This window comes from Crinia signifera, chromosome 12 (genome assembly GCF_055691185.1).
Source record: "Crinia signifera chromosome 12, ASM5569118v1, whole genome shotgun sequence".
NCBI lineage: Eukaryota > Metazoa > Chordata > Amphibia > Anura > Myobatrachidae > Crinia > Crinia signifera.
This window is the reverse complement of record NC_139228.1, coordinates 19338089-19351195: the sequence shown is the minus strand read 5'-3', so window position 1 is coordinate 19351195 and position 13107 is coordinate 19338089. Positions and strand designations below refer to the sequence as shown.

Sequence of the window (13107 nt, the reverse complement as noted above, 5' to 3'; positions counted from 1 at the left end):
CTGTGGACTGACGCCGTGACCACCCGGGTCCCAACATCTGTCACTGCCTAAGCCCATTCAGAGAGCCTTTCACCTGGTTCTCCATCTCAAATGGTAAACTTCACCCCTTCTCCTCTCTACTGGATCTGTGCATTTTTTAAACATTGATTTGTCTGATTTGTGTGTACATAAATAAAAGTGGTATTGCGCAATCGTGTTCTCCTCTCTTCCTATGTGGAAATCCATTGGGATGGAGTGTGTGCTGACCTGGAGTATGAAAATGGTCCAGAGTTCTTAATTCTAAGCTGTCGTTATTTTGGAGAAGAGGATCGCCACTAAATCCTAAGGGAGGTGTGGTTGAATCATTTATTGTGAGCGCTAATAGTGAGGACCGACCCCCACCTGTATCCTTGTGATACTTACCTGTTTCGTGTCAAGTTACCGCCATTGGGAAGGCGGCTAGGGGATTGGACTTCACAACTAGCAGCCATTTGAACTATTTCTGTTGTTTATCCAGTTTGCGCAGAACCTCTGTGTTCCGTTTGAATTTCTTTTTCACACTAATGCTGATCGCTCCAGTTACATAAACACTACTTCTCAGAATCAGCCGTTTGCTCGTGTGTGATATGAGCATGTGACTGATGTGCTAGGAAAGGCTTACGGCTATTTTAAATTACCACAATGTTTTGTGTTTGAAAGATAACGCGTAGCGCTTCACTTAGGGATCTGCCTGTCTGGAATCTACTCCCAGATCTCTTTATATGTATAGTGCAGAATTTTAAATGACCACGACTGTCTGGTATGAACAGAAGTGAATGAGCCAAAGACTGCAAAAGTTGCTCCCCTGTAAGTGGAAACTAGAGGCACTATGCTCACAGATGAATATTTGCATTACTGCGTGTTGCCACGGGTATGGATCATTAGGTCACCAGCATTATTGTCGACAAGCATTAGGTCGACACCATTAGGTCAGGATGCATTTAGGTCAACATGAGTTACGGTCAACATGTAGGAAGGTCGAAATTACTTTAGGTCGACAGTGTCATTACTTTAGGTCGACATGGGTAAGGTCGACAGGGCCGTTAGGTTGACATGGGCAAGGTCGACATTTAAAAAGTCAACATGCCATTTTTTTTTACCAAATTTTAACACAGTCAACATAAACTCTAAAACGTAGCACCGCGTCCACTCGAATGGCTCGCTGCGCTCGCCATGCTTCGGGCACGGTTCCTCACTACACTCTTCACACTATTTTATTCTCCCACCACCCCCTAGTGGATGGTAAGGCATGAAATACCGCCTGTCAGCACATGTTATGTCGACATGGGGACCGAAACACACCAACATCTCGCATGGCTCGCTACGCTTGCCATGCTTCGTGCACACTATTTTATTTTCCCACCACGCCCTAGTGGATGGTAGGAAATACTGCCTGTCGGCACATGTCGTGTCGACATGGACACTGAAAAACGTACCACTGTGTCCCTTCGCATGGCGAGCGTTCGGGCACACAATTTTATTCTCCCACAATGCCATAGTGGATGGTAGGGCATGAAATGTCGGCACATTTTGGCTCAAAAAAACCCTGTCGACCTTACCCATGTCGACCTAATGACCCTGTCAACCTTAAGTCATGTCGACCTAACCTTAAGTCCCTATGACCGTATCCCGTTGCCACTTACTTATAATACACAGGAAGCAGTGTCTCGGATGTCCGCACTTCTTTCGTAGTAACCGGATCATTCTGTAAGTGCAACTGTTCTAGCCCATTGCAGGTTCTAAAGTTCTCTTCCAACTTCAGCTCATCACTGGGGTTACTCCTGTTACTTTCTGCTTGATGATCCTTAAGGCAGTGACCCGGATCCTTTGTCTTCATCTTCAGGAGAACTTCATTGCATCCCACAGATTCATTGTGCGACTCAGTAGAAGAAAATGCCTTAGTTGGCTCTTCTACACTATCATTGCATGAACTTAATATGCTGGGTACCTCTGTTAAGAAGGTTTTAGATTTTGTATTTTCTACAGCAAGACTTCTCGGCCCATCTTCCCCACTTTTCCTTCGTAGACTAGCTCTATAACCGATTAAACTTTTTCCTTTAGTTCCTTTGGAGGTGGCCGACTGTCTTACATGGCACAATTTGTTTGGCTTTGGTTGAATCTTGGTTCTACCTTTTGATTGTGAAATGATATACAAGGGATTATATACATCGTTTGAATCCCACTCGTGATAGGATAGACTGGCAAGCCCTCGGTCTTTTATCACCTCTTTAGAAAAATGAAAGTTTCCCGATACATTCTGAATGTATTTGGCGTGACACTGTAGTGAGTGTCGGTTTGATGGGCAGAATTTGGTGACGGGAAACGTAAAAGGAATTCCGTGCTGTAATACGTGTGATGGTTTCATGTTGTTTCCAACAATTTTGCAATGGTTTGAAAGGACATCCATCGCCGATAAGGGATTTCCTTTCAAATTAAATATAAAACAAAATACATATTATATATTGCGTATATTAATTACTAATTAGCATAAAAGATCAGACACATCAAAATTGTATTATTTAAATGAGAGGATAAACAATCATTGTGAATAACTAGATGGACTGCAAAATATAAATGTATACCTTAAACAAGAAATGTAGAAATACATTAGAAATACGCCTTTCACACAGAAAAGCTAATTAAAGGGTCAAAAATTTCTACCTGCTAACTTGCTGTCCAACGTGGGCTTTTTCTTGTGTGAAAGTGTCAAGCGGGGTCGAAATTCTCAGGTCTTCGATATCAGTATTTACCAGGGTGGAAGATCCGGGGTTGACGGTGGAAGTGTTCATACTGAGGCAGCCATGTTGGGTGCACTACGAAGGTTAATATGTGGGAGGTGAGCCATACAAGGACCCAATGCATATATGGGAAGCAGATGCTTGTGTAGTAGTATGATACATTATATTGAAAGTACATTCTGTCTGCGGAGGAACCATCTGAGGAAACTTTCTGGGGTGTACTGCTTAAGTCACCGCTGGCAGGGTGTGCAATCAGTGGAGGTGCACATTAAAGGAATAGCACATGGTGGGGCAGAAGCACATTGCTGGGGGGGGGGGGGAGTACATGATAAAAAACACCCTTGTCCTGGTCTCATGGGGTGCCTTATATGTCGGTAAAGATAATGCAGCTTTTTTTTTTACAACCCATGATTTTGCAGCTATCCAGTAGCTCGCATGCGATAAACCTCTATAGGGTTTCGTGCTCTATACCTACTCTGAACAGGTGAAAAGATGGGGAAAATTGGGGCAGAACCCCTTGGTAACTCCCCTTAATGACTAATTAGATATAGGTATAATGAGATGGCAGTTTTGTGTTGATAAAGTGCTAACTGATGGAAATGGGTTTTCAAGGAAAGGAGCAGGTATATTGGGGTGCTTATTTTTCCAAGGTTTTTAAAGTGCCTCTGAATGACCAAAATATATACTTATACCCATATTCATGTACCCCAAATGTTATGAGAGAATTTATTTGACACATAAAAGCTTTCTTTTATTCTTGTTTTTCAATTAAAATATGCATATTGCAGCCAATTTGAAGTCCACAATATATTTTTATTAAGCCCTCTATCTAATATACTTCTATGCTGTTATCCTATCCTGCTTTTTGGGGATACAGGCTAATTTCCCTATTTCCCCCTACACTTTTCACTGGTTAAACTTTTGTTGCCTAATGTTCTTAGGCAACATGCTTGGGATAGGCATCCTTACAAAGAAATAAGGATTAAAAAGGGTTGTGATTACCTGAAGGATAAAAAAGGGGGTAAAAAAAGGGGCAGACTAGATGGGCCAAATGGTTCTTATCTGCCGTCAAATTCTATGTTTCTTATTTTAGAGTGGCACACCATTGGATCTGCTACTAGCGCTAGGACTGTTGAACCTGACCAGACGTTGGATTTGAAAGGGTTAACACATCGCAGGTCACTCGATTTTTCACGATTCTCCAATAGGATAGGTTAAAAAAATGGGAGCACACATACCCGCGATAAGCAGCTTTTGTAACGATAACTTTAGCTGCAATTGCAGATCGCGTTATCACGACTAATAGTATACCTGGTACTTGTTTCCTAGCACGGCCACAATCTTATGGATCGTGTACCTTTAAGTTAAGGTACACGATCCATACGATGGACCCGATTTCCTTTGAAATCTGGTCCATTTTGCCGGCTAGGACACAATATCGGGGGCATCGCGTCGGTCGGGACCATTAACATTGGTCCCGACGCGACCGACGCGATGCCCCCGATATTTCCATAGGCTTCAATGTTAAAAAATATTTTAACATTGAAATCGTGTCGGGAAAGGTAAAATATCGGGGGCATCGCGTCGGTCGGGACCATTAACATTGGTCCCGACGCGATGCCCCCGATTTTTCCATAGGCTTCAATGTTAAAATATTTTTTAACATTGAAATCGTGAGAAAATGTGAAAAATGTGAAATGGGCCAATATGACCCATTTCACATTATAGATGTCCCCGTCGTCACCCCACGATAGACTCCAACCCGAAGCGTGGCGAGCGCAGCGAGCCCGCGAGGGGCGGCGGTGCGCGTCCTCTGACCTTTTCATTCCCCTACTATCCACGTCGGCGTGGAGTTGAGAATAGAATAGTGTGGCGAGCGCAGCGAGCCACCGAGCCCGAAGCGTGGCGAGCGCAGCGAGCCCCGCGAGGGGACGCGTATAACTTCACAGGTATACGCGTCCCCTCGCCACGCTTCGGGCTTGGTGGCTCGCTGCGCTCGCCACACTATTCTATTCTCAACTCCACGCCGACGTGGATAGTAGGGGAATGAAAAGGTCGGAGGACGCGCACCGCCGCCCCTCGCGGGCTCGCTGCGCTCGCCACGCTTCGGGTTGGCGTCTATCGTGGGGTGGGGTGTACGCCGTTAAATTTGGGGGGGTTGGGAATATTTTACATTGAATACAATGTAAAATCGGGTCCCAGGGACCCGATTTACATTTCATTCAATCAAAAAATCGTGTCGAAAATCGGTCGGTCGCGTCGATCGCATCGCATGCGACCAAATCGCATGCGATGCGATCGACCCGATTTTTCCAACACGACCACCCCGATGTAAATCGGTGTGGCCGTGCTAGGAAACAAGTACCGTATACCTTTATTAATATGTTGCTTTCTGTTTTTATAAATACTGAACACAGGTAGAGTCTACCTGTGGGGGGGGGGGGAAATGGAAAAAGAATTGTTTTGTATAAAAGTGTCCCCGGCTGTGACATGACACCGCTGGCAGTTTGAACCCGGTGCTGGTTATGAAATACAGGAGACCCCCAGTTTTTTTGTCCCCCATGTTTTTGGAACTAGAACCGGTCCAAGAGCCTGTTGCTGGTTCCTTAAATACGGGGGACCTCTACACAATTTGTCACTTGTATTTTTAAAACCAGGACCGGTCAAATAAGCCCAGGGCTGGTTTTGCTCAGGAGGACATGTGACGTGCGATTTGGTGCAATTTTTTTTTAGACACCTAAAAAATTGTACCCTATTACATCTCGCCCATTGCCTTTCTCTTCTAATTGAAGTGCTTCAAATCACATTTGCAGTGATCCTGGTAACTGTGTTAAAGAAATAAACAGATAACTAGATTATTATCTATTGCTGAATACTATTTTATTATGCTACGCATTAAACGAGAAAAATAAAAGTACATAATAGTATAAATATACGTTTACATAGAAAAGTAAAGCTGCACTTACTCTTGCAGGAATACCCAAGTTACATAGCAATCACATTCTCTCTCCGATCCTGTATACACAATGACATACACTGTACATTGTAGTGTTGTCCTCAGTGATCGCTAAGCAACGTGGCCTAGATTCACAACCATGTCTTTTTTAATCCTGTATTCGAATTCTTTTTGCTAAAGCCTAAATGGTGAAGCCTTTACAAATTTCTTTATTTTAGCAATGAAATCTTTGTACAGTCTCTAATGTATTTATATTATTCTGGAGATATGGCCTCCAGAACTGAATACAGTACTCTATATGAGGTAGTACCAATGACCTACAGTGGCATTATTACTTCTTTCTTTCTACTGCTGATACTGTACCTCTCCCTATGCAACCAAGCATCTGACTTGCCTTCTTCATTGCTTTGTTACATTGCCTACCTGCCTTTAAATCCCCTGAAATTGTGACACCTAGACCCCTCTCTTCCTCAGTAGTTTCCATTATAGTGCCATTTATACTATATTTAGTATTTGGATTTTTGAGACCCAAGTGCATGATTTTGCATTTTTTGGCATTAAACTGTAGTTGCCATGCTCTTGACCATTCCTCTAATCTACCTAGATCATCAATCATTTGTTTTACCTCTTCTGGTGCGTCTACCCTGTAGCATACCTTTGTGTATGCTACAAAGGCACATTTTACCCTCAATTCCATTTGCAATATCACCAATCTCTTATATATTTGGCTACATCTGTCAATCAAAATGTGTGAGTGTGTCTATAACGCTGGGTGGAAACTCTGACTCACATGACTGACTCACATGACAGAGAACCATCCCAGTGAGCCTACAGTGCCAGACACCCTCTGCCTCCCCATGCTGCCCCCGGCAAAGACAATGCTACTCCACAAGAATACTATGGGAAAAAAATGGTTGAAGACTTCCTTTGCGCTACTATGGTAAAGGATTCGCCCTTTCAGGAATTTGGGGATATAACCCTTACTCCCCCAAACAAGGCAATGATATATACAATAAATTCCTAATTAAGGCGCTTCCTTCATGGGCACTGTGGGAAATGTAATCACTAAAATGTACTCTCCTTTTGTATGGCTTCTGTATTTGATCTTCCGTTCCTCCTTTCCTCCGTTCAGCCTCTCTCCACTTTGTACCTCGAGACTCGTCCCGGAATATATGGATGAGAAAAAACAGGAGGGCAAATGTGTAGAAATATTTCCACTGGTTTAGATAAGTCCTATCTCTATGATAGTGATGGCGTACCAAAACTCACTATTAAAATAATTAAACAAGCACATCAAGGTTTCTTTAAGGGCATGGGGTTGCGTACCCGTACTCACGGTGGATAAGATGGTTTCACACACGTAGTGGTTTCTTTAAACTTTTATTTTGATTCCAAACAAACTTTCTAACATATAGAAAGGTTTACATAAAAAATGATAAAATGCTGCTTATGCACCCAGAGTGGAGGTGGTGATGACTCGGAGTCTACACTTCTGCCGAAAAGTCCGGATCAACGACAGATGTGGACAACCTTGTTCTCACTTACCTCCTCCTCGATGGGTCCAATAACAGAAAAACACTAGTTCAGAGTCAACATGTTTCGAGATCCTCTCTCTTCCTCAGGGCTCTGACTAGTGCTTCTGAGCTGGCTGGTTTATATTGTATGAGGCTCCTCCCCTTCCTGTATGAGGCTCCTCCCCTTCCTGTTCTGTTTCCTATCACCGGAAGTTCATTTACGTTTTCAGAGTTTTTTATTTTAAATCCCCATTGTTAAGATGTTGGTTCCTCACTGCTTCCTCCTCAATGTTAGTTATTTAGGTGAAGCCCTCTCAGCTCCCCTTTGTGCGTGTGACAGGTTTGTTTGTATGAGACACGCGGCTGGCGTCTCTGTTTACTTCCGGCCGCGTGTGTCACGTGATGCCGCTCACTTCCGGTGCTGCGTCTTGCGTGTCACTGCATTGCTTCCGGGCTGGCGTCTCCGTTCACTTTCGGCCGCGTGTGTCACGTGATGCTGCTCACTTCCGTTGCTGTGTTTTGCGTGTCACCGCATTGCTTCCGGGATTCAGTGATACCAACATGGATTTGATTATGGGTCACATGACAGCTACCCGGATATCTTCAATAGCCGTCGGCCATGTTTTATATATTATCCGATTCTAAGATATTTCCTTGGCGTCCATTAGGTACTATGGATTGATAGATGAAGTTTAGTCAATATATATGAACATTAATAAATTGATAGATCTCAATTAATATAATATAGAAAAGATACATATAAAAATATATATATGTATATATATATATATATATATATGTAAAATATCTATAAAAAATATATAAAATATATAAAATATCTCAATGCAAGTGTACCAACGTTTAAAAATTTTTTAAAAAAATTTCCATTTCGATTTTCCTATTAAAAATAAAAATAAATCATTTCTAAAATCCTATGGTATAATTCTGGGATAAAGGAAATATTTAAAGGAACCATTTCAACTCAAAATCTAAGTTCAATCCTAAAGGGCTTAAGGTCTTTAGTTTGTAAATTAACTTCATTTCTGCCCTTGCTAGATTCTGCTCAATATTTTTGTTTCTCCAGGTCCCAGATATCTTTTGCAGACCGATGAATCTTCTTATTGAGTTGATTGAACATTGATGGGTTTCTTTAAAATGTTGTGACAAATTGTGTATCGTGAGTCCTTTTTTAATATTGCGTAGATGTTCTGAGATCCTTATTTTCAAAGGACGAGTGGTTCTTCCAATATAGAATAAACCGCATTCGCATTCTATTGCATATATCACATTTGCAGTTTCACAAGTAATAAAGTCTTTTATTTTGAAGACCACTTGATTTATTGTTACTTCTGAGGTTTTAGAGTTCGCTGCTTTGATGTTCCTGCAGCCGATGCAGAGACCGCATCGGTGGAAACCCTTGGTCCGAATTAGATTTCTCTTATTTTCAGGCAGTGCGCTTCTTACTAACTGGTTCCGCAAATTTGAAGATTTCCTATAAATTAATTTAGGTTTATCAGGTATTATGCTCTTCAAAACTGGGTCCTGCTGTAATAGGTGCCAGTGTTTTTTGATAATGTTCTCAGTTTTCCTGTGATTCTTGTCAAATTGTGTAAAGAATGCGAATTGTAGGGACTTTGTTTCCTCATCTGTATTATTTCTCTTCGTTGGATGTAGAAATGTTTCTCTGTCTTGATGTCCAATTTCTTCTATGATGGAGTTAAGATCTTCTTCCTGATACCCCTTTAAAAGGAATTCTTCTTTCAGTTTGAGGTTTTGTATCTGCAGGGTTTCTGGGTCACTGCAATTTCTTTTTAAGCGAATGAATTGGCTCTTTGGTACTCCTTTGAGCCAGGGACGGTGGTGTTGGCTGTCTGTTGGGATGAACGTGTTAACATCTGTCGGTTTGTGGTAAGTTCTAGTCTGTATGTTCTCATTTTTAATATACACAGTCAAGTCTAGAAAGTTTATCTCTTGTTGACTGAATTCGAAGGTGAATTTGATGTTATGGGGATTGTTGTTTAATGATCTTGTGAATTCTTTTAATTCATCTTCACTCCCTTCCCACATCAACAGAACATCGTCGATGTAACGATTCCACTTGACGAGTTTATCACCCCAAGCTATGCTATTGTATATGGATTCTTCTTCCCACCGGGACATAAAAAGATTAGCATAGCTTGGGGCAAATTTTGTCCCCATTGCTGTCCCTCTTGACTGTAAATAATATTTCCCCTCAAAATAAAAAAAGTTGTTATGTAGAATGAAAGAAATGGATTCTAGAATGAAGTTTTTCCTTGTTTCTAAAAGATCTGATTTTTCTAAGTAGAAGCTGGTGGCTTGAAGTCCATCTTCGTGTGAAATACACGTATAAAGGGAGGTAACATCACCTGTTCCCAACCATTTATCACTTTTCCAGGTATCTGTCTGTATTGATCTTAATATATCTCCTGTATCTTTTACGTATGATCGGGTAGATGTTACTAATGGTTGAAGACAGGAATCTATAAGGGCTGATAAGTTTGATGTTAATGAACATGTACCTGCGATGATAGGCCTTCCGGGAGAATTGATTTTGTCTTTATGCAATTTTGGTAGAATATAGATGGTTGGTGTCATGTCTTCTTCTATGTTGATAAAGTCATGTTCCTTCTTGTTAATTCCTCCCTGTTTGAAATGTTTTTCTATGAGTTCTGTGAAGGCTTTTTTGATTCTTGTTGTGGGGTCTTGATTTAACTTTTTGTAAGTGTCCTGATCTCCCAATTGTCAATTGATTTCATTCACGTATTTTTCTTTGTCTAAAACGGCTATCCCTCCACCTTTATCACAAGGTTTAATAACGATATCCTTGTCTTTTTCCAAGGAAGTAATGGCTTCTTTTTCTTTTTTCGATAGGTTCCCCTTCTTCCATCCTTTACCTTTTTCTTTTTGGTCAATTTTCTCCATATCACTGATAACCATTTTATTGAATGTTTCGATGAAATTGCCTCTTATATATGTTGGATAAAATTTGGATTTTTTTCCTGATTTTTGTATTCTCTGTTTCTGTGTTTGTGGTTGAAGCTGTATCTGGTAACTCTTTTTCTCCCTTCATTGCAAATATTTTTTTCAATGTAATTTGTCTGGTAAATTTGTGAATATCAACAAACTTATCGAAGGGGTCTGCCGTGGACGTAGGTGCATATTTTAAGCCTTTATTAAGGACTTTTTCTTCAGTTTCAGATAAAACTCGCTGGCTCAGATTGAACACGATTGTTGGAGGGGACTGGCTTGATGGTATAGTTTTCCTCTTTTTCATTCTTTTGTTTCGATTATAGTTTTTCTTTGATGCTTTGCCTCCTCGTTTTCCCCTCTTGTTCTGATGTTTCTTAGGGATATCTAGACTCTTCTCCTGTAATATGTTGTCTTTTTTCTTGTTGTTGAACCTTCCCTTCTTTGTTCTAAAAAAGAGGGACCTGTGGTTGCATCTTTTTTTAATTAAAAGAATTCACAAGATCATTAAACAACAATCCCCATAACATCAAATTCACCTTCGAATTCAGTCAACAAGAGATAAACTTTCTAGACTTGACTGTGTATATTAAAAATGAGAACATACAGACTAGAACTTACCACAAACCGACAGATGTTAACACGTTCATCCCAACAGACAGCCAACACCACCGTCCCTGGCTCAAAGGAGTACCAAAGAGCCAATTCATTCGCTTAAAAAGAAATTGCAGTGACCCAGAAACCCTGCAGATACAAAACCTCAAACTGAAAGAAGAATTCCTTTTAAAGGGGTATCAGGAAGAAGATCTTAACTCCATCATAGAAGAAATTGGACATCAAGACAGAGAAACATTTCTACATCCAACGAAGAGAAATAATACAGATGAGGAAACAAAGTCCCTACAATTCGCATTCTTTACACAATTTGACAAGAATCACAGGAAAATTGAGAACATTATCAAAAAACACTGGCACCTATTACAGCAGGACCCAGTTTTGAAGAGCATAATACCTGATAAACCTAAATTCATTTATAGGAAATCTTCAAATTTGCGGAACCAGTTAGTAAGAAGCGCGCTGCCTGAAAATAAGAGAAATCTAATTCGGACCAAGGGTTTCCACCGATGCGGTCTCTGCATCGGCTGCAAGAACATCAAAGCAGCGAACTCTAAAACCTCAGAAGTAACAATAAATCAAGTGGTCTTCAAAATAAAAGACTTTATTACTTGTGAAACTGCAAATGTGATATATGCAATAGAATGCGAATGCGGTTTATTCTATATTGGAAGAACCACTCGTCCTTTGAAAATAAGGATCTCAGAACATCTACGCAATATTAAAAAAGGACTCACGATACACAATTTGTCACAACATTTTAAAGAAACCCATCAATGTTCAATCAACTCAATAAGAAGATTCATCGGTCTGCAAAAGATATCTGGGACCTGGAGAAACAAAAATATTGAGCAGAATCTAGCAAGGGCAGAAATGAAGTTAATTTACAAACTAAAGACCTTAAGCCCTTTAGGATTGAACTTAGATTTTGAGTTGAAATGGTTCCTTTAAATATTTCCTTTATCCCAGAATTATACCATAGGATTTTAGAAATGATTTATTTTTATTTTTAACCCCTTCCCGACATTTGACGTACATTTACGTCATGGTCGGGATGTACTTCCCGACACATGGCATAAATGTACGTCATGCCATTAAACTGTCACCGCGTCTATAGACGCGGTGACAGTTTGGAGATGTCTGCTGTCCCTGACAGCAGACATCCCCCCTCGCCGCCCAGGGGGGGCAGGGATGCCCCCCCCCCGGTCGGCGATCGCTGCGATTGGCTGTTCAAAAGTGAACAGCCAATTGCAGCGTTTTCTGTGTTACCGGCGGCTAAGCCGCTCGGTAACACAGAGATCGGTGCTGTTAAGTACAGCACCGATCGGCAGCCCTCCCTCCCACCCACCCGGCAGCCTCCCTCCCACCCGGAAACCTCCCTCCCACCCGGCAGCCTCCCTCCCACCCAGCCAGCAGCCGCAGCGCCAGCCCCCCTCCCACCCCCCCGCCAGCCGCAGCACAGCAGCAGAAAGGTTAATGAAATGAACTATATATATATATATATATATATGTGTGTGTATATATATATACACATATATATATATGTGTGTGTATATATATATATACACATATATATATATATACACATATATATATATATATACACACACACACATATATATATATATATATATATACAGTGATCGGTGCTGTTAAGTACAGCACCGATCACCACCGATCGCCAGCCCCCCCCCCCCCCTCGGCTGCCGCAGCGCCAGCACTCCTCCCACCCCCCCACCAGCCGCAGCGCCAGCCCCCCTCCCAAAGCTGGTGAGCAAAATGGGGTCACATGTGGGGGGGTTCCACTGTATTGGTGCTTCGGGGGTCTTGCTAATGCGACATAGCACCCACCATTCATTCCACAACCAAATATCACTCCTTCCCTTCTGAGTCCTGCCATGCACCCAAATGGTATTTTTTGGTCACATATGAGGCATTGCCGTACTCGGGAGAATTGGGGCACAGATTTTGGGGTGCTTTGTCTCCTTCATTCCTTGCGAAAATGAAAAATTTTGAGCCAGAACTGCATTTTTGTGTTAAAAATTACATTTTTTTACACAAAAATGCAGATCTGTCTCAAAATTTTTCATTTTCGCAAGGAATGAAGGAGACAAAGCACCCCAAAATCTGTGCCCCAATTTCTCCCGAGTATGGCAATTCCTCACATGTGACCAAAAAATACCAGTTGGGTGCATGGCAGGACTCAGAAGGGAAGGAGTGATATTTGGATTTTGCAGCACAGATTCTGGTTGAATGACCCCTGAAGCACCCATACAGT

The 13107-nt window shown here is 41.5% G+C and overlaps 1 protein-coding gene across 1 annotated transcript in view; it reads right to left on the bottom strand.

Moving 5' to 3' along the window:
- Nucleotides 1-13107, bottom strand: part of HEATR4 (HEAT repeat containing 4) — a 53105-nt gene that overhangs the window by 20247 nt on the left and 19751 nt on the right. Inside the window, 3 exon segments of the mRNA XM_083167549.1 lie at nt 1662-2442; nt 2680-2831; nt 5508-5581. Of these exon segments, the coding sequence (XP_083023675.1) occupies nt 1662-2425 (764 nt within the window). The 5' untranslated portion in view covers nt 2426-2442; nt 2680-2831; nt 5508-5581.